Source organism: Nicotiana attenuata, unplaced genomic scaffold, assembly GCF_001879085.1.
Source record: "Nicotiana attenuata strain UT unplaced genomic scaffold, NIATTr2, whole genome shotgun sequence".
Lineage (NCBI taxonomy): Eukaryota > Viridiplantae > Streptophyta > Magnoliopsida > Solanales > Solanaceae > Nicotiana > Nicotiana attenuata.
In genome coordinates this window covers 822488-844372 of record NW_017670321.1, presented here as the reverse complement: position 1 = coordinate 844372, position 21885 = coordinate 822488, and the positions used below count along the sequence as shown (strand labels likewise).

General features: G+C 40.5%; 1 protein-coding gene across 1 annotated transcript; it reads left to right on the top strand.

Annotated features, from left to right (window-relative positions):
- Positions 1 to 1789: 1789 nt before the first annotated feature.
- On the top strand, positions 1790 to 3089 carry LOC109237819. Its single transcript, XM_019404205.1, has 2 exons — positions 1790 to 1900; positions 2649 to 3089. Exons 1-2 carry the CDS (start codon positions 1790 to 1792, stop codon positions 3087 to 3089), a joined length of 552 nt encoding a protein of 183 aa, XP_019259750.1.
- Positions 3090 to 21885: the final 18796 nt, after the last annotated feature.

Here is a 21885-nt window from a genome sequence, read left to right as displayed (position 1 = left end):
AAGTAACAATGAAGTAGAGTATGAGGCTTCGATTGGAGGACTCGAACTGGCCCGGGGACTAGATTCCAAGGTCATAGAATTCAAGTTCGACTCACAGCTGGTGCTAAATTAGGTCTACGGGATCTTCGAAACCAAAGAGGAGCGCATGCAACAATACGTGGTAAAGGTCCAGGCTCTGCTGGCTCGATTTCGGGAGTGGTCGATTACTCAAATCCCAAGTGAAGAAACTGCAGAAGCAAATGCACTGGCTAACCTGAGTTCATCAACGGAAATGAAGGGATAAGAGTTCTGGACGGTAGTACAACTGATGCACTCGGTCCTGGATGCAGATAGCTACTATGAGCTAAATACGACTAATTTGGTCTGGGATTGTAGGAATGAGATCATCGATTATCTCGAGCACGGGAAGTTTCCCAAAGACTCCAAGGCGTCCCTGGCGCTGCGCGCCAAAGCAGCACGATATAGCTTCAAAGGAGGCCAACTGTACAGACAATCTTTCTAAGGCCCGTTGGCCTGATGCTTGGGGGCATCTGAAGCAAATTATGTTACGCAAGAAGTCCACGAAGGGATTTGCGGCAACCATTCAAGCACAGATTCCTTAGTGCTAAAACTGGTAAGGCCGGGATATTATTGGCCCCGAATGGAACAAGATGCCAAAACTTTCGTTCAAAAATGAGATAAGTTCCAAAACGCTACGCACCGCTGGTACATCAACCGGTAGAACCACTACACTCGATTCTATCTCCGTCGCCATTCATTAAATGGGGTATGGACATCGTCAGACCACTGCCGCCAGCTCCCGGCAAGGTAAAATTTCTTTTGATTTTAACTGACTATTTTTCTAAGTAGGTGGAAGCAGGTTCTTATCAGAAGATTGGCGAGTGCGAAGTGGTAGATTTCTTGTGGGGCAAAATAATCTGCAAGTTCGGAATATCAAAAGAGATTGCATGCGATAATGGGCCGCAATTTATTGGAGCAAAGATCACAAAGTTCCTTGAAGATTTGAAATTAAAGAGGATCACATCTTCATCCTACCATCCGATAAGCAAAATTTGAATACGTACGATTTTTTAGCATTTAAAGGCTGAATAAAGTGCAAATATATAATACCATATCTTTCATCAGAAATTTTTTGATAGTGTAGTATACTAGTCATGGTTAAGGCTGTTGCAACTACAAATCTTATTCTTTTGAAGACCATCTTTTTGGTGTGCTTCATTATAATAGTGACACAAGGTAATTTTATTCCGGCCCCCTCTCTTTCATTTGTTGATATATATTTGATCTCACAAGTATATCAAAGCGATGCCTATAATCCACCTTTTCAAGTATAATAGTGAATAACTTTTTTTTTCTTCCTATTCTTGTTGTACTTAGCAGCAGGTATTGGAAGAAGAGAAATGGAATCAAAACAAGCTTATGCAAGTCCAGCGAAGGTTTATGAGATGGAAAAAGAAACAGAAATTCAAGCTGATTCGATAGTGATTGACTATACACCAGCTCATACATCGCCAGCGACTCCCCATCCTCCTCTTTAATAATAAGGGTCTTTAATTTGCTATTTCATTGTGTAATAGAGTATGTTGTGAACGAACTCTAAAGCAATACAACCATTTTTACTTCTTATTAATTGCATGCATGCTTTTTAAGGTAAGATTTTAACTCCTACTATTGATTTTGAGGTAAGGTGATTGCTTAGTTGGAATGACCGAACGGTGGAAAGAAATAAAAGTGATACCTAATCTTCTCAGCCTTGACCAGCTGATCTACCCTAAGGCAAACTATCAAAATGGTCCCTTTAAGTAACAATGAAGTAGAGTATGAGGCTTCGATTGGAGGACTCGAACTGGCCCGGGGACTAGATTCCAAGGTCATAGAATTCAAGTTCGACTCACAGCTGGTGCTAAATTAGGTCTACGGGATCTTCGAAACCAAAGAGGAGCGCATGCAACAATACGTGGTAAAGGTCCAGGCTCTGCTGGCTCGATTTCGGGAGTGGTCGATTACTCAAATCCCAAGTGAAGAAATTGCAGAAGCAAATATACTGGCTAACCTCAGTTCATCAACGGAAATGAAGGGATAAGAGTTCAGGACGGTAGTATAACTGATGCACTCGGTCCTGGATGCAGATAGCTACTATGAGCTAAATACGACTAATTTGGTCTGGGATTGTAGGAATGAGATCATCGATTATCTCGACACGGGAAGTTTCCCAAAGACTCCAAGGCGTCCCTAGTGCTGCGCGCCAAAGCAGCACGATATAGCTTCAAAGGAGGCCAACTGTACAGAAAATCTTTCTAAGGCCCGTTGGCCTGATGCTTGGGGGCATCTGAAGCAAATTATGTTACGCAAGAAGTCCACGAAGGGATATGCGGCAACCATTCAAGCACAGATTCCTTAGTGCTAAAACTGGTAAGGCCGGGATATTATTGGCCCCGAATGGAACAAGATGCCAAAACTTTCGTTCAAAAATGAGATAAGTTCCAAAACGCTACGCACCGCTGGTACATCAACCGGTAGAACCACTACACTCGATTCTATCTCCGTCGCCATTCATTAAATGGGGTATGCACATTGTCAGACCACTGCCGCCAGCTCCCGGCAAGGTAAAATTTCTTTTGATTTTAACTGACTATTTTTCTAAGTAGGTGGAAGCAGGTTCTTATCAGAAGATTGGCGAGCGCGAAGTGGTAGATTTCTTGTGGGGAAAAATAATCTGCAAGTTCGGAATATCAAAAGAGATAGCATGCGATAATGGGCCGCAATTTATTGGAGCAAAGATCACAAAGTTCCTTGAAGATTTGAAATTAAAGAGGATCACATCTTCATCCTACCATCCGAGCACAAATGGTCAAGCAAAGTCAACGAACAAAGTGATTATACAAAACCTAAAGAAAATATTGGAAGTGGCTAAAGGTAAATGGCCTGAGGAACTACCCGGAGTTTTATGGGCATACCGAACAACGGCCAAATCAAGCACAGCAGAAACTCCTTTTTCCCTTGTGTACGGAGCAGAAGCCTTAATCCCGATAGAAGTAGGGGTGCCCACCTTGAGATATTACCAAGCCAATGAAGAATTAAACAACTAAGCGATATTAATCAACTTGGAGCTACTCGATGAGCGCAGGGACTTGGCATCCCAAAAGCAGAGAATGGACCCAAAAGCAGAGAATGGAACGATATTATAATGCAAGAGCCAAACTTTGTTTTTTCAAAGTAGGAGACTTGGTCCTAAGGAAAGTAGCTCAAAACACCCGGGAGCTCAATGCGAGGAAGCTAGGTCCAATATAGGAAGGCCCCTACCGGGTTTCAGCTGTCACAGTGAAAGGTTCGTACGAATTGGAGAATTAAGTAGGAGAAAATTTCCCAACAACTGGAACGTGGCACACCTCAAATGATATTATTGCTGATGAACATGACCTGTACTGAAAGTATGTGCTGCACTCTTTTTCCCTTCGTCCAATTTTTTCCCCAATTGGATTTTTTGGCAAGGTTTTTAATGAGGCAGTAACGGAAAGCATACTACGAAGAAAGCTTCAACAACAGCTTTAAGACCTTCTAATAACAAGGCACGCAAGCGAAGAACCACACGAGCGGTTAGTTAATCTTTTGCTAGATAGCAAAATTCCTACTTGGAAGTTAAGTTTTCTATCGAACAAAGGTTACCCGATTGTTCGCAAGTGCAAACCACTAAAGGAATGTTATATAGTATTTTGCTCGATAACATAAATTCCTAAGGGGAAGCGAAGTTTGTTACCGAGTTGAAGATTGTCTTGCAATTCATTAGTGGGGTCCTCGAAGGTGCAAAACTTCCATTGTTCCAATTCGCATTCTTCGGATTCGAATACTAGGGGGAATGATATGAGGATACGGCAACAATGACTGCCACATCGACCAGGAAACAAAAACCGTAAGCATAATTGTATCATCAGGACCAGGGACTGTGCGGCCAGCCCCGTAGAGACAATTTGTACAAGTTAGCCACAAGTAATGGCAATTTCTTTTTAGCATAACAAATCCTTATTTACTATTTGAAAAAGAAAGGAATAAAGTGAAGTCCTTTTATTTCTATCTTGTTTCTTGTCTGAACGATGAACTGATTTTGTCATTTGAAAGTTAAACAAGTACATCAAATGCTAGTGCCGTAATAAACAGGAGATGTCCTCTTCAAGAGCACCGTAAACATAAGAGGGCCCTCTCTTATGGAAACCCTCACATTAAAGGGTTGATTTCGGAATAACTTATGCCCGGAATCAAAATGCCCTCGGGGAAAAATACACCCGAAGCCTTGCACAAAAAGACACAAAAAGCAAACCTGCACAAATACTTATTAAAACGCTCACGTTATAGGGTTGATTTCGGAAGAACTTATGCCCGAAATCAAAATGTCTTCGGGGAAAAATACACCTGAAGCCTTGCAAAAAAAGACGCAAAAAGCAAACTTGCTCAAATACTTACGAAAACCCTCACGTCAAAGGGTTGATTTCGGACCAGTTTGTGCCCGAAATATAGATGGTTTTGGGGAAAAAATACACCCAAGGCCTTACATAATCAGACGCAAATAGTAAAACTTGTGCAAAACACTTAGGCAAAAGAAAAAAGGGAGCGCAAAACATGCATAGAGGTTCAACTGAAAGAAAGACGCAAACAATACTTGAGCAAAAAGATGTCTTTATTTACAATAACATGTCAAAGTGGCACGGCTACAAAAGTTGAAGAAGAAGAAAAGCTAAACCACTGCATCTCTGGAACCCAGAGAAAGAGAAGAGTCAGCGCCCCTAAGGGAAGCGGGTAAATCCGCTGATGGCTCAACATTTTGGCCTTCATCAGTAGGGCCTTCAACATCTTTGCCTTCTGTTTCCTCGTCAGTTACCGGAGTCTCAGAACCAGAACTAGAAGAACCGGAGGCATCAGGCTCTGTCGGGAGACCACTTTTAGCAGCTAACTCAAACTCACAGGCCTTGGCAATTTCAGCATCAAAGTCAATGATACCATCTTTGGCCTCTTCCAAGGTTTTTCTCCCATGTTGTACATAACGTAAGTTTTCTCAAAACCGAGGAAGCCGATCAGCTCTTAAGTTCTTCTTTGAGTTGGGTTACCTCGGTAGAAAGGTTTTCCCAGGCGAATCTAACAGACCGGAGGCTAACATCAAGCTCACGGATAGTTGAGCTAAAGAGCCTATTATGCTCGATAGTTTTCTTATACTTCTCCTCCAAATGGGCATGTTTCACCCCCACAGCAGTAAGCTCTTTAACTTTGGAGTTCAAGTTTGCCTCTATGTTGGTCAATCTCTCGGTGAAGGCAGCCTCACGATCGCATGTAGCAAGAAGGCATTATGCACTTCAACCTATTTGGTCCTGGCTTCGTCAAATGTAACCTCTCAACGGGCCAATATCTTGGCTAAGGGTTAGCACTTCTTGCTCACTTTGCTACAAACGAGCCTGCAATACAATGGCCTCAGCAGTTTTGGCTTCTAGTTCCGAGAAGCAAGTGGTAGTTTGCTCCCCCTCGGCCAAAAGTTGATCCTGTGCGGATGTAAGATCTTCCTTTTCCCGGATCAACCATAGGAGGCCCTCGAAAGCAAGAAAGTTGGCCTACAAAGCAAGAAAGGCAAACTCGGGATATTTTTAAGCAAAAATAGAAGAACTAACAAAGGAAGTAAAGAATGTACCGTTGTGGCGTTGTGCATGGCATTGTTCAACAAGCACTCTCCCGAGAGAGCCCGTATCTTTTCCCAATCTTTCTATGAAGCCAAAGGTTTCAGATAATTAGCAAGTTCTACTGGCCGAGATAGCAAGTTGCATCCAGTGGAGACTGAGAGAGTAACATTCCTCCTCCTTTGCGGATCTTCAGAGGGGGCAGCATAAATTTTCCCCAAATTCCCATGAACTGGGGACTAGGGAAGAGGAACACCTTCTTCTCGGCCAGATGCAGTTGGTGGAGATGATGTAGCAGTTGCTGATGGAAGAGTTGGTGAAGAAGGAGATGAAGCTGATGGCAATGAAGGATGAGAAGCAGCCGCAACAAACGCAGTAGTAGTTGTTGGTTGCTCGCCAACCGAAGACGGCAGGGACCCGGTACTCATCCCCGCAATATAGGGTACAGAATGGGAGTTGGCATTTTCTACCATCTCAATCTCCCCCCCAAAGTGCCATGACATCATCCTCGGTTGGTGTAACTAACTCAGCAGATTGAGAATTCTGTTGAGTTGATGAGGATCGTCGCCTTCTATGTAGATAAGCTTCCCTATCAGTAGCTTCTCCAACATCGTCGATCATCACGGTGTCTATGATCGGCCTGGGAAGAGGGCTAGTCACCACAATTTTCGGAGATGACTTGGGGGAAGCAGTCTTCGCCCTCTTATTCTTTTCTCCGGTCGTGGAGGAACGCCTTTTTTTTGCTTGTTCTCCGGGCGGGGACTCCGTGAAGGAAAACTTGTACCCGAAGCAGTTCCGGAGACACTTGTTCGAGTAAGCGCCTCCTGAAGCAGCCTCACCGCATCAGCAAGATCAGCCAAAACGTCCTCCTTGGGGACGACAGCCGAGCCTGCAGGTAGACCTAATTTCAACAAAAAAAAGGAAAAGGATCAATCAATATCCTCACGTAAAAAGCAGAAAAGAGACGAGTCTAAGTTACCAAGATTTTTGGCCTTCCACTCGTATTTGAGGGCCAGTTCTTTCCACGTACGGGTTTCGGGTGTAGTGACATCCAAGATTTTCTGGACCCACTGGTCCAGGCCTTCAACCCTAGGTGGAACACGTTGAGTTACTGAAATAGGCGAAAAAAGGAGGATTAATACGGATATGAAAAAATCCCTAATTAAAGAAATATTAAACAAGGAGCTTTCGATGATTTCACGATTATGGAAAGGATGAAGTCGTTGTCGGAATGATGTCATTGGTGGCAACCAATGAACTATTCCATATACCCACAGTCGTTATCATCATCCATGCTAGATAATAGAGCATGGTGGCCACGTTTGCTGAAATTTATCATTCCCCCGCGGATGATTTTGGGGGAATAGTGATTCATCACATGAGCTAAGGATAGCTCCTCTCCCGTCTCTTGACACAAACGCTGAAGACAAGCGATCGTCCTCCACATAGAAGGACTTACTTGTGCCAAACACACCTGGTAGCGCAGGCACAACTCCACAATAACGTAGTCAAGCTCTCCACTCAAAGAAAACGCACCCATAGTAAAGGGATATGTATAAAAATACGTAAAACCCTCTCTGGGTTGGGTTACTCACTCTGTTAGATCAGGAGAAACAATGTCCAAATCTTGGTGGTGGCAATCTTCCTTCACAACAGAAATACTGGAAGGACGAATGGAAAAAAGATATCTGCCAACGACCCACGTGCGAGGATTAGCCGAAGGGAATTTCTCTCGAAGTCATTTGTTATAACAAGACTTCCTGGGATGATGGAGTGTAACGACCTGGCCGGTCGTTTTGAGAGTATGAGCTCCGATCCCCTATTTATTGCTCCCTCTATTTCATTTTGTGGTTACGTGACTTTCCAGGGTTCTTGGTGTCGGGTTCGGGAGAGTTCCGGAGTGAAATGGGACACATAGTCCCTAAATTGAAAGTTTAAGTCATATGAGTTGCCGTAGTTTGACTTGTGAGAATGTTGGAAATCGTGTTCGTGTGGGGAGTCTCGCGTTCGCAAAGAGCATTTTGGCAGTGGTGTAATTTTGTGAATCGAACATGAGGATCATTCCGCGTTCGCGCTGAAGGAATCGCTGGGCAACAGATTAAAATTTCAAAATCGTGGGTTTATGTCATTTTTCACCATTTTGACTTGAGAGCTCGGATTGAGGCGATATTTCGAGATACATTTAGAGGGATTGTTCGGGTAAGAGTTTCTAACTCGTTATTGATTAAATTCCACTAATCTATCTTCGATTTCTTCATTTAATTAAGCATTTGGGTTGAAAATTTTGGGGAAAAAGGTGTAAAGTTCTTAGACCAAAATTTTGGATTTTGAAAGGCGAAATGAGGTCGGATTTGGATAATTCTTATATGATTGTACTCGATATCGAATGGGTGTTCAATTTTATAATTTGGTCGGGTTCCGAGACGAGGTCACGGGTTGACTTTTTGGGGTGCTTTTCCAATTCTTTGCTAAAATTATAATTTCATTATTTAGATTAGTCTTCTATAGTTCTATTTATAGTATGTAATTTCTTTGGCTAGATTCGAACCGTTCGGAGTTAAAAAATCGAGGGAAAGGCCTTCTAATTGATTGATTGAACGTGGTTGAGATAAGTGACTTGTCTAACCTTGTGTGGGGGAAATTCCCTTTAGGCTTTGATATTGTTATGGTAATTTGCGATATGTGAAGGACATGTACGTAATGTGACAAGTGCGTACACGGGCTAAATGTTGAAAATCCGATTTTAGCTAAGTAGTTTCCTTTTTATGCCTTAATTGAGTTACTTTAGCATGTATAGTCATCATGTTTAGCCTAATTTCACATGTCTACTTGTCTTATCTCTTATTTGTAACTTGTACTACATGCTTAGTTGAATTACCTACTTTCTTGATTCCGTATTCATTATTTAACTGTAGGACTCATTACTTGAAACTGCTATCATTGAAATATCATTGTTTTAGTTGTTATGTTTTGGGTTTTTTTCGTGATTATTGTTGAGGTGATTGTTTGGTTGTTGCACGAGGTTTCTGCCGTGCTGTGGTTATTATTGCACGAGGTTTTCTCACAAGATGGATCAGCCAAAACATCCTCCTTGGGGACGACAGCCGAGCTTGCAGGTAGACCTAATTTCAATAAAAAAAGGAGAAGGATCAATCAATTTCCTCACATAAAAAGCAGAACAAGACGAGTCTAAGTTACCAAGATTTTTGGCCTTCCACTCGTATTTGAGGGCCAGTTCTTTCCACGTGCGGGTTTCGGGTGTAGTGACGTCCAAGATTTTCTGGACCCACTGGTCCAAGCCTTCAACCCTAGGTGGAACCCGTCGAGTTACTGAAACAAGCGAAGAAAGGAGGATTAATACGGATATGAAAAAATCCCAAATTAAAGAAATATTAAACAAGGAGCTTACGAGTGCGATTTCAAGATTTTGGAAATGATGAAGTTGTTGTTGGAATGATGTCATTGGTGGCACCAACGAAATATTCCATCTACCCACAGTCGTTATCATCATCCATGCTAGATAATAGACATGGTGGCCACGTTTGCTGAAATTTATCATTCCCTAGCGGAAGATTTTTGGGGAATAGTGATTCATCATATGAGCTAAGGATAGCTCCTCTCCCGTCTCTTGGCACAAACGCCGAAGACAAGCGATTGTCCTCCACATAGAAGGACTTACTTGTGCCAAACACACCTGGTAGCCCAGGCAGAACTCCACAATAACACAGTCAAGCTCTCTACTAAAAAAAACGCACCCAAAGTAAATGGATATGTATAAAAATATGTAAAACCCTCTCTGGGTAGGGTTACTCTCTCTGTTAGATCAGGAGAAACAATGTCCAAATCTTGGTGGTGGCAATCTTCCTTCATAACAGAAATACTGGAAGGACGGATGGAAAAAGGGTATCTGCCAACGACCCACGTGCGAGGATTAGCCGAAGGGAATTTCTCTTCAAAGTCGTTTGTTATAACAAGACTACCAGGAATGATGGACTGTAATGACTTGGCTGGTCGTTTTATGAGTATGAGCCCCGATCCCCTATTTATTGCTCCCTCTATTTCATTTTTTGGTTACGTGACTTTCCGGGGTGCTTGGTGTCGGGTTCAGGAGAGTTTCGGAGTGAAATGGGACGCATAGTCCCTAAATTGAAAGTTTAAGTCGTGGGAGTTGACCGTAGTTTGACTTGTGAGAATGTTGGCAATCGCGTTCGCGTGGGGAGTCTCCCATTCGCGAAGAGCATTTTGGCAGTGGTGTAATTTTGTGCATCGAAGGCGAGGATCATTCCGCGTTTGCGCTGAAGGAATCGTTGGCAGTAGATTAAAATTTCAAAATCAAGGGTTTATGTCATTTTTCACCATTTGGACTTGAGAGCCCGGATTGAGGCGATATTTCGAGGGATATTTAGAGGGATTGTTGGGGTAAGAGTTTCTAACTGGTTTTTTATTAAATTCCACTAATCTATCTTCGATTTCTTCATTTAATTAAGCATTGGGGTTGAAAATTTTGGGGGAAAAGGTGTAAAGTTCTTGGACCAAATTTTTGGGTTTTGAAAGGCGAAATGAGGTCGGATTTGGATAATTCTTATATGATTGGACTCGATATCGAATGGGTGTTGAATTTTATAATTTGGACGGGTTCCGAGATGCGGGCCCAGGTTGACTTTTTGGGGTGATTTTCCAATTCTTTGTTAAAATCATAATTTCATTATTTAGATTAGTCTTCTTTAGTTATATTTATAGTATCTAATTGTTTTGGCTAGATTCGAACCGTTCGGAGTTAGAAAATCGAGGGAAAGGCCTTCTAATTGATTGATGAACTTGGTTGAGGTAAGTGACTTGTCTAACCTTGTGTGGGGGAAATTCCCCTTAGGATTTGATACTATTATGGTAATTTGCGATATGCGAAGGACATGTACGCAAGGTGACAAGTGCGTACACGGGCTAAATGTTGAAAATCCGATTTTAGCTAAGTAGTTTCCTTTTTATGCCTTAATTGAGTTACTTTAGCATGTATAGTCATCATGTTTAGCCTAATTTCACATGTCTACTTGTCTTATCTCTTATTTGCAACTTGTACTACATGCTTAGTTGAATTACCTACTTTCTTGATTCTGTATTCATTATTTAACTGTAGGATTCTTTACTTGAAACTGCTATCCTTGAAATATCATTGTTTCGGTTGTTACGTTTTGGGTTTTTTTCGTGATTATTGTTGAGGTGATTGTTTGGTTGTTGCACGAGGTTTCTGCCGTGCTGTGGTTATTATTGCACGAGGTTTCTATCGTGCGGTTGTTATTGTTGCACAAGGTTTCTATCTTGCGGTTGCTATTGTTTGCACGAGGTTTCTGTCTTGCCGTTGTGATTATTGATACGCATGTGGTGGTATAAGGTCTGGGTGTTAAAACGCATGTGGTGAGATAATGTGGGCTAGAAACGCGAGGCTAGTAGGAGAACTACTAGAAGTCATGCGGTGTGATAAGGTGGGCTAAAACACGGGATGCTATTTCGGGTTAGGTTGAAAAACAATAAAGAAGGTGTTAGTAAGTTTGGACAGTTATGGAGTATGAGTGAAGAAGATTGATGCGTATAAGTAAAAGTTTAGGCGGCTAAATTCATGGCCATGATTACCTCGATAAGCGGCAAAAGTTATGCTGAATCGTGGGATGATGCATGTTTGGGGCACTAAATGCGGAGAGACGTGCGTCTAATCAACCGTCAGAAGCTTTTAAGAAGGAATCATAGTAGTTCCCCTCAAAAACAGTGTTTCTACCAACTTTCCGGTGACACAAAGTATGTCATCCGAAAGTAGGGGACTATCTGTATACGGTAAAATACGCTATACTACGTGGCCGCTTAAGACAGTGACACGTGGAACATAAAGCGGGGAACAGTTAAAACCAAAGGCAATTATCCCGTTTGTCACCGGAAATAATGACACCCGTAAAAATGCAACAAATGCCCTCTGATCGGTAACATTTAATGAAGAATATTCCACAGTATTTAGTGCACTGTCCGTTACAAAGAATTTGTCATTTACGCTCACCGTTACACGTTTATCAATGGCCTCATAATTGGGACCTTGTTCCCTAGACGTAGCTATAAATAGTGAGCTCTGTTATCATTGTAAAACACACGAATTTTCTACTTATGCTATAATCTACTGAAAGCTCTATACAATTTTATCCTCTTCATTTTGGTTTCATCATTATTGTGCCCGGAAGGCGCTGCCCCCGGAATTACTGTTTTTCGTGATTTCATCTCCATTTTAAGGCTAAGTGTTACTTATTTCTTCAATTCTTTTATTATTATAGGAACGAATTAATTCATTAAAACAAACACGATTCTACACCCAAACCAACTGAGCGTATTAACTCAACTTCAATTGGAATTACAAAGCAAATGCTAAATATAGCGAGGACAGTGCAACAAAAATCTAAGAGGAAAGGGGTGAGAAATAGACTGATACAGATTGGGGATGAGAAGTGTAGAAGAAGAACAAAGATGAGAAACCGAGCTACACTTGACAACTTCAGCCTAAAAATGCACTACGCCATCTGCTATATTTATAACTAGTTTCTCCACGCTGCACTTTCACGCACTAAGAACCTAAGCTCAAAATGGGTCCCACACATAATTTTCCAAATTCCAAAATATATATTCCACCGAGTGACTCACTGAGTTCACAACAATACCTACCGCCTCAAAAGAACCTTGCCCTCAAGGTTCGAGTAGAGCGCAAGTTGTAGCAACATCCACTTGACATTGTGAACATCGAGCAAGGAAGGCAGAGCAACATCTACAAGCTTAATCTACTGGCTTTTTACTGCTGCATCAGTGCAAATAGAGTCACAGGAATTGTAGTGGCTCGTTACTTTTGCATCAGTGTAAATGGATGCATAGGAAATGGCTAAATAAATTGGTCTAATCTCAATGTGAACATCTCCTTCCCCAATCCCTAGCTTTAACAGCCTTTCAGGGAATTTTAGCCTCCTAATAGAGAGTATAGCCATGGAAACTAGAACGCGCCATCTTTTGATACTAGGGATGAAATGATCAAACTTAATTTTCCTAGGTGCCATCAGCTGGCACATAAGAGACAATATATCTCGTTCTCCTTGTGGCTGATCACTTGCAACATCAAGATAATGAAATGTAATATCCTTGACTATCTCTTTCTTTATGGGAGACTCTTCCTTAGGAAATGGAACATACTCTCTCACATCAGAAGAAAATTTTGTGGCAAGGGCAGTATGTGCATCCTCAATTGCAAGGCCAACATCAGAAACACTTGAGGAAAAACCAAAAGAATTGGCACATGATCCATGAACATAGAGACAAACATCAGGAGCATCATATAAACAAAAATACAGTAGCGAATTCCTTAAATTTCGTTCTGAAACCAAGAAGATGATACCACTACCTACTCTTTCAGCAAATCCAGTAAGCATGTCCAAGGAACCAACTATAAAATATCTAGCATAGGGCCGACCCTCAATGATAACTTCCAAGCAAACATAGCTGCGCACTTCCCTTTTTTCCGGGTAAAGATAAGCTGATGTCAACCAAGCATTTTCAGAGGTCTAAATAAGAACCACAGCAGGTGCACTTAGTAATTTGGATCGAGATAGTGGCGTAATAGAATAATCTGTACAGCCACGACCATTACTCGGCATTATGAGTAACTCATCACAATGCCATATTAAAGCTATATCTTGAGCCAAATATCTTGATGGAAGAGCTTGTTGGGCATGGTACCTTCCTTTAAATTTCAGCTTCGTAGGATTATGATATTCACTGTCCTGAAAGAGATAAAGTTTTGTTTCTTGGTGAACTCCACCTGGGTCAAAAGCTTGCAACAAGGTAATTGATTTCTGAGAATGCCAGCATCGCACCACCCTCTTATGAATTCCTTCGCAAACAAGAATGCATTCATTCTTATGCACGGCTAATGCACCAACTGACCTTTTATATTGTTTTGCATTCACAAAAACAGCGTGCGTCTGGACATGGAGTAAAATGCCACAACTTGAAATGATTAATGTCAACAGCTGCAAACCTATTCTGAGGTCCCATACTGAGAAAATTATACCCTTTCCCACTAAATTACTTAGAGAATTTAGACGTTTCATACCATTTCCACGGCCTTCAGCAAGGCCAGGAAGCATGTCAAAAGAACTAACAATGTAATGTTTGCCATCTGGTAACCCTTCTGAAACAGGACTAAGGAAGGTTGTTCTAGTCTCTTTTCTTTCAAATAGTGCACCAAGTTGAAATTGAGGCTTGTAGTCGCCGCCCATGTAATCAAAATGAACTATGCCATGAAACAAGTGTGGTTCACCAGGGTGTTGAGCATGTGCAAGCAATGTGAGATCAGTTCGCACTGTGAAGATTTCATGCTTCTCACGATTTTGAATTAACCGTGGTATTGAACCGAGCTTTTCGCAGGTATTGTAATAGTGAGCAATGACTCAAAATCTCAACTGTTTGGAATATCCATCAGCAAAGGCCTCAAGCACGCTCTGTACTTTCTGCTCCATAGCAGTCTCTCTCGATATAGACGACAACAAACTAGTAAAAATTTGCTCATGTCCGGTATCAACCCAATAGCATATGTGTATGTCTGAATCATAGTGGTGCCCCAATATATTTTGAGTAGCACCAGCAAATGGAAATTTTATTCCAATAAACCTTCCAATAGCATTTGACATGATAGATCCTTGGCTAGTCAAAGCAATCTGATAACCAGTTTCATCCCTTAGAGGAGAAATTTCAAACACCTGAGCTGCATTGTCACTTGCGTTTTCCTCCTCTTTATTTTTAGGTTCGAGTAGTTTAGTCACATTACAATTGTAACCATTTAAAATCACTAAGGAAGTCATGGGAACAGAGTTTGTAGAAATACCGATCCGATTAACTAGAACCTCAGTAGTAACCTTGGTTTGCAAGGTCTCGGAGTGAGATGGGAGTGTGCCGCTATTGCTATGAGAGCTTTCATCAAACACCTCGACCTCCTCTGTTGTTGCATCTTTTAAATCAGACTCCAGCGCATTGGTAACAACTTTTACTTCTGATCGCTCAGTAGCAAACACCTTGGAACAGCAGCAGCCATGTGACATTTTTTCGAACACCTGGGCTTTGATTCCTGTAGAATAATCCTTGATTGTAGCCACATGACCTTCCAGGAATTCGAGATGCTGTTTTCCGAAACGAATTCGCACCTTTGCAACAAAGTGTTCCCAATCTGACAATTGTTTGTTCCGGAAAAGCCATCGGAACCACTCTAACACCTCACCATCAAGGTAGAAAGACGCGCGTAATAACTTGTTATTTTCTGATGTGCCGTAGAATTCAAAGTAGCATTCAGCCTGAGAAATCCATAACTCTGGATCCTCGCCACAGAATCATCGGAATTCCACCGGAGTAGGCTTACTTGTTGAAAGGTTTTCAACCAACTCATGAACAATGAACGAATTGCAGCGATATCCTTCGACCACGAATCCTTCACGACCTTAATTGAAGCATCCATAGTTCGAAATATTTGGTCCTCCATCGAAGACCTCTCAATGAAAGCACCAATGAAACAAACCCGATTCTACACCCAAACCAACTGAGCGTATTAACTCAACTTCAATTGGAATTACAAAGCAAATTCTTAATATAGCGAGGACAGTGCAACAAAGATCTTAGAAGAAAGGGGTGAGAAATAGACCGATACAGATTGGGGATGAGAAGTGTAGAAGAAGAACAAAGATGAGAAACAGAGCTACACTTGACAACTTCAGCGTAAAAATGCACTACGCCATCTGCTATATTTATAACTAGTTTCTCCACGCTGCACTTTCACGCACTAAGCGCCTAAGCTCAAAATGGGCCCCACACATAATTTTCCAAATTCCAAAATATATCTTCCACCGAGTGACTCACTGAGTTCACAACATTCACTTATCTAGAAACCACGTATAAATTCAACTGTACCGTTTTATGGGTATACAACAACCAAACAAATTGTACGCGAAGTCAAGTAATTATTTCTTTGTGTGCAAGATTTACTATGGGTTAATGGCACTATTGTTTAACCAAAAATTAGATTTTAGGTCAAAGCTTGAATTTAGAAGAACTCGGGTTACTGATAATCGGAAAAGTATATAAGAAAGAGATTTTGAATAATATAATCAAAAAGCAAAAAGAACAAAGTTTATTCCAGTAATATTTTTTCGTGTCCTACAGATGTTGTGACTTTCTCCTTTTATAGTTAATTCTAAGAGAAAGTGTAATGCCTTTGTCTTAATGAGGCAATTACGAGCAATAAATGACATTAAAAGAAACTTTACTCAATAATTCCTATTAAATACAAATTCTCTAACGTATTTGGCATTTAATGCTGAATTTAGACTCTTTTTCACTATCAGATTCATGTCTTCAATTCCTTCTGATCTTCGAGCTTTAAATGACTCGAACAGGTACGAGTCTCATTTCATTTGAATAATAGCTCGTGCCTTTAAGTATCTTCTCTCCCGCATCTGTTGTTGCTCGTGCCTTCTTACTGATTACCACGCTTTGACTATTTGACCGGTCCACGTGTCATGACACGTCATCTTCAATATTTAAATTCAGTTTTTTCCCAATACACCCTTCTCTGTTCCGCGATTGATTTTCCTCCATTATCAAAATAAATAAACAACCAACAACCTATTTTTTATGAAAAAAAAAACAGAAACATAAAGAATATTCCTCCTTCTAGCACAACTACGTATCTGCCTTTCCACTGCGTATGGTGTTTTTTTTTAGGTGTTGATGGAAGGTACATAAAGAGGCTACGATGATGATGTTTATATATCTGGGCTAAAAAAAGTTTATATAAATTTTTGCTACCACTTATAAATTAGTTTGGTGGTAAATTAGTAGCAAATAGCTATTATATCACATTTATATATAAAATATGATCAATTTAAAGACATGTATTCGTACCTTTTCTATTCAAAATCAGTAACTAAATTTTCTTTTCACATCACAACGTTATTTTAATAAAGAATATATTAATCCTTGAATACTAAGCAAACTAAAACATTGTTTAAAACGAATACTAGGACTATATTTAATCAAAACGAACTAACACTAAGGGTGTGTTTGGTATGAAGGAAAATATTTTCCGGAAAATGTTTTTCAATTTTTCCATGTTTGGTTGGATTAAAAGTTTTGGAAAACATTTTCCTTATGAACTCATTTTCCTCCAATTGGAGGAAAATATTTTCCTTATCAAGAGAAGGGAAAATATTTTCCAAAACTCCTTCTCCACCATCCCCACCCCACCCCCTCTCTCCAAAAAAGGTTTTTTTTTTCAAATTTCAGTTTTTCCATTACCACCCACCCTACTACCCCTCCACCCCACCCCACCCCCACTCCCACCCCACCTCCCCTCCCGCAAAAAAAAATTATTTTTTACCGTATTTTCTTTTTGTAATTTCAAATTTCTGTTTTTTCGTTTTTCTGCGCCACCCACCCCTACCCCAACTGTCCCCCCCCTCCCGGCACAAAAAAAATTTACTTTTTTTTTTGTAATTTCACATTTCTGTTTTTTTTTTCGTTTTTCTGCCCCTCACCCCCGTCCCTGCCCTCCCCACCCCCCCACCCCCAAAAAAAATATTTTTTTAATATATTTTTCAGTTTTAGGTTTTTTAATTATCTGTTTTTACAAGTTCCAAAATTATTAGTTCGGAGGTTTATGTGTTTGGAAGTTTACGGGTTTAGAAATTATAAAGTTTACGGGTTCGAAATTCCGCGGTTTCGAAAGTTTAGCGGTTCGAAAGTTTATGAAAATGTGGGTTCCGAAGGTTATTGGTTTGAAAGTTTATGGCTTCATGTTTATTGTATCTAAATTACTTATGAATATTCTTGAGAAGTTATTTTCTTTAATTTGCGGACCAAATACCGGAAAATGAATAAGATTACTACTTGTTTTCCATGAAAACATTTTCTTGGAAAATATTTTCCACGGAAAATATTTTCTGTTATACCAAACACACCCTAATTCATAAAACAATACAAATTAATACTAATGACTACTACCAGTGGCGGAGCCACCTTATAGGAAGGAGTGTCAAATGACTCTCATTCGTGGAAAAAATACACTGTGGAGGTAGTTAAAAAAATAAATTATATGTATATATACTATGTATTGACTCCCCTTAATTTCCTGGTATGTTTACTTTTATATATTTTCACACCCCTTAACGAAAAATCTGGCTTCGTCACTGACTACTACTCATGTAAAGAACTATGATTACATGGTGCTTATTCACTAGCTACTACGAATAGGCAAACAAAAAAATAATAATCAAACTACTCAATCATCTTTAACCACGGATCCATCACCGATCAGGTGGTCTATTTTTCATCAGGGTACTCAAAGAAGTTTGCCACATCCAAGTGAGTGATGTTAAATTCATTGTCATAGACAAAATTAGCTTCAGGGCCTTTATTATTTAGAGATGCTTGATAAAGCTCAACCAAATGTCTTGGTGTACAACAAATATTTGCCCAATGTCTTTTTCACCGCAACGATAACATTCAGTTTCTGAACCATTTGCCTTTGGCTTCTCATTTTTCCTTTCTATTTTTGGTGATTATTTTTCTTTTGGGGATAATTAACACCAGGAAAATTTCTTCCTTGGCTACGACCACGGCCATGACCACGAACAGGGCCACGACCTTAGCATAATTGGAATACACCTCATCCACTTCAAGCAATGGTGTAGACCTAGTGGGTCAATTTTGTCACGACCCTAACCGATGGGCGGCGAAGGGCACCCGGTACCTTACCCAACCGAGCACCAACGTAATGTATCTTTCATATCATTCTATCATAGGTAAATGTACCGGAGTAAAGCATGAGGAAATACAAACTTATACATATGAAGTACGGGCCTATAAGACCAAAATAACACTTGTGTACTGAACATTAGCCGACAAGGCCATACAATTTTTACGTACACGACATCTGTCTACAAACCTCTAAGAATACATCATTTTCATAAAGGTCGGGACAGAGTCCCACCTACCAAACAATACACGTCTAAATCATACTAACCAATCAAGCAACTCCGAAGCAAATAGAGCGCACCAACATCTTCCGCTGAGCTGATAGCCCACTTGGAGGGCTCTTGACCTGTCTATCGGGACCTGCGGGCATGAAACGCAGTGTCCCTAGGCAAAAGGGACGTCAGTACGAATAATGTACCGAGTATGTAAGGCACATAAATAAGTACATAACAAACATGGAAGAAACATAGAGTAAATGACTCAACCTGTAAGTCTGGATAACTCTGTATACCATGAAATACTTATAGTGTCATGCATATGCGTATAAATATCATGTCGTGCATAGGTACAAGTGTTCGTAACATCATCAAGCCTCTGAGGGCATCCCATCATATCATCTCGGCCACTGTGGAAAAATCATCAACGTATACCAACTGATCAGGTGGTGATATATATATATATATATATATATAACGCCATCTGGTCATGGGTCAATGTAAATAAATGTAATGCATGAGAAGTACGTCAATAAAATCTTTCGGAGTGTCATAAGACCATTATGCCTTTGATTAATATCATGAAATAAACTTTATCAACTTACGTATTTTCAGAAACCCATGAACATATGATAGAATAATATGACACGTGGGGAATCAAGAACATAAGCATCTCTACTATTTCTATGAATAGAGTCATTTATGGAAACTATGCATTTGCTCATTTAATTTGTGTCGTATAGATCATGCCAAAAGAAAGAAGGGATACCCTTAACATACCTGAGTTGATTCACTTAATAATCCTTCTAACATACAGGAATCGCGACAAAACACGTGACGACAAGATCGAAGTAGGGGAAAATCCGTATGATATTCTTTGAGAAAGATTGCACCATACTCCCTTAGAATCGCAAAATCCCGTTGCCATAACATTACTTAGTCTCGTATGATTTTTATAGCAGAATTCATGTTGCTAACATTCTGAATAAGTTGCTATAGTATTGAGTAATATAACTCGTATGAATGTTGCTGAAGGAAATCGTTTCTTGTAGCATCTCAATTTGCTATTTTGAGAGATCTTGTATACTTTACATGAAGACACCTCATCCTTTAATTGTGACACCTATCTTATGCACTTTAAGAGTCACATTTGGTGTCTTTGATCTTTGTTCCAATTGCTGCCACGTTTTTGGCTTATTAAGCATATCCAAAATTACTTAATTAGATTAATTTACTTAGTTAATCTCCCACTAAAAATCCATAATTATTCAATTATCCACATAATTAGAATTTATCTCAAATTACTTAAAATATTGCTCATTTTTTAGCAACCTTATACACCTCACTATCATGGTCATGTGGTACCTTGTTTGACACTAGTCCATAAATACCGAATATTATAGCTCGGGCCGTATTTTTATCCCAAAATATCAAACTTTGATGAAACTCATTTTCTTCGATTTGCATACCCTCCCTCCTCCACTAATTTACTCATTACTTATTTAAAATAGCATAATGCTTATAATCTCAAAATAATCTCATTCCCGAACTTACATCGATTAACTTACGGTGAAACTTTAACATACGAAAATGCGGGATGTAATAGATCTGTCAGGGATACCAGCCGACAAAGATATTAACTAGTGTATTGATTTGGCTTCAGACACTCAGCCCGTTTCTGTTCCACCATACCATATATCCTCGCCGGAGTTGAAGGAATTGAAGGAGCAGTTGCAATATTTTCTTGATAAGGGATTCACTAGACCTAGTATCTCACCCTGCGTGCCCGTGTTGTTAGTGAAGAAGAAAGATGGGTCGATGAGGATGTGCAATGACCCGACCAGTCATTTTGATCTTAAGTGCGTCGTTTGGTAGTTTGATTCCATGAGCAGCTTCACTTCAGGTATTATGACTTGTACGCATGGTCGGAATTGAATTCCGGGAAGTTCGAAGTTGATTTTGAAAGAGATTCTCATTTCGGAAGCTTTAAGTTGGAAGAATTTACTAAGATTGAATTTTTGAGTAAACGACCTCGAAATCAGGATTTAAAGGTTTCAGCAGGTTCGTATGATGATTTCGTACGTGGGCGTATGCCCGGATCGGGTTTTGGATGACCCGGGAGTGTTTCGACACCTATTGTGGAAGTTAGCATTTTTGGAAGAATTTCATAAATTTGGGGTGAAGTGCATTTCAATTCTATCGATGTACGTTTAGGATTCTGAGTTTGGGAATAGCTCCGTATGGTGATTCTGGTATTGGGAGCACGATTAGAAGTGGATTTGGAGGTCCATAGGTCATTTTGGAGTCATTTGGCTAAAGTTAGAAATTTGAAGGTTTTTGAGAAGTTTGACCGGAAGTGGACTTTTTGATATCGGGGTCGGATTCTTATTCCAGAAGTTGGAGTAGGTCTGCAATGTCGAATATGACTTGTGTGCAAAATTTGAGGTTAATCAGACGTGATTTGATAGGCTTCGGCATCGAATGTAGAAGTTCAAAATTCTAATGTTTATTAATCTTGAATTAGAGGGCGATCCATGGTTTTAGCGTTGTTTGATGTGGTTTGAAGCCTCGAGTAGGTCCGCGTTATGTTATGGGACTGGTTGGTGTGATTGGACGGGGTCCCGGGGGCCTCGAGTGGATTCTGGGTGGTTAACGGATTGCAAATGGAATTTGAGAAAGCGTTGAAGCAGCTGGGCTTCTGGTGTAACCAAACCTGCGTGAAGAGCATCACAGGTGCGGGCCTACAGGAGCGGGAAGGGACTCGCAGAAGCAGATTTTGCTGGGGAAGGCGTGGGTTGCAGATGCGGTCCAGGTCCGCAGAAGCGGGACCGCACCTGCGTGTGTGGAGCCGCAGATGCAGAGTTAAGGGGCCAGGTGAAAGACTGCGGAATCGGTGGTGGAGCCGCAACTGCGGAACCCCAGAAGTGGTCAAGTGACTGCAGGTGGGAAAATCGGGGCTGGCAGTGTGTCTCTTTAAAATGAGGCTTTCGCTCATTTCAACCGCATTTCCTCCATCGGAGCCGGTTGTGGAGCAACTTGGGAGTGTCATTTTCACCACCAAGCATGAGGTAAGTGATTTATACTAGTTTTGAATTAAATAAATCGATTATGTATAGGTTTTAACATGGAAATTAGTAGAAATTTGGGATTTTGAGGAAAACCTAGAAATTTAGTATTCTTCGATTTTGACCATA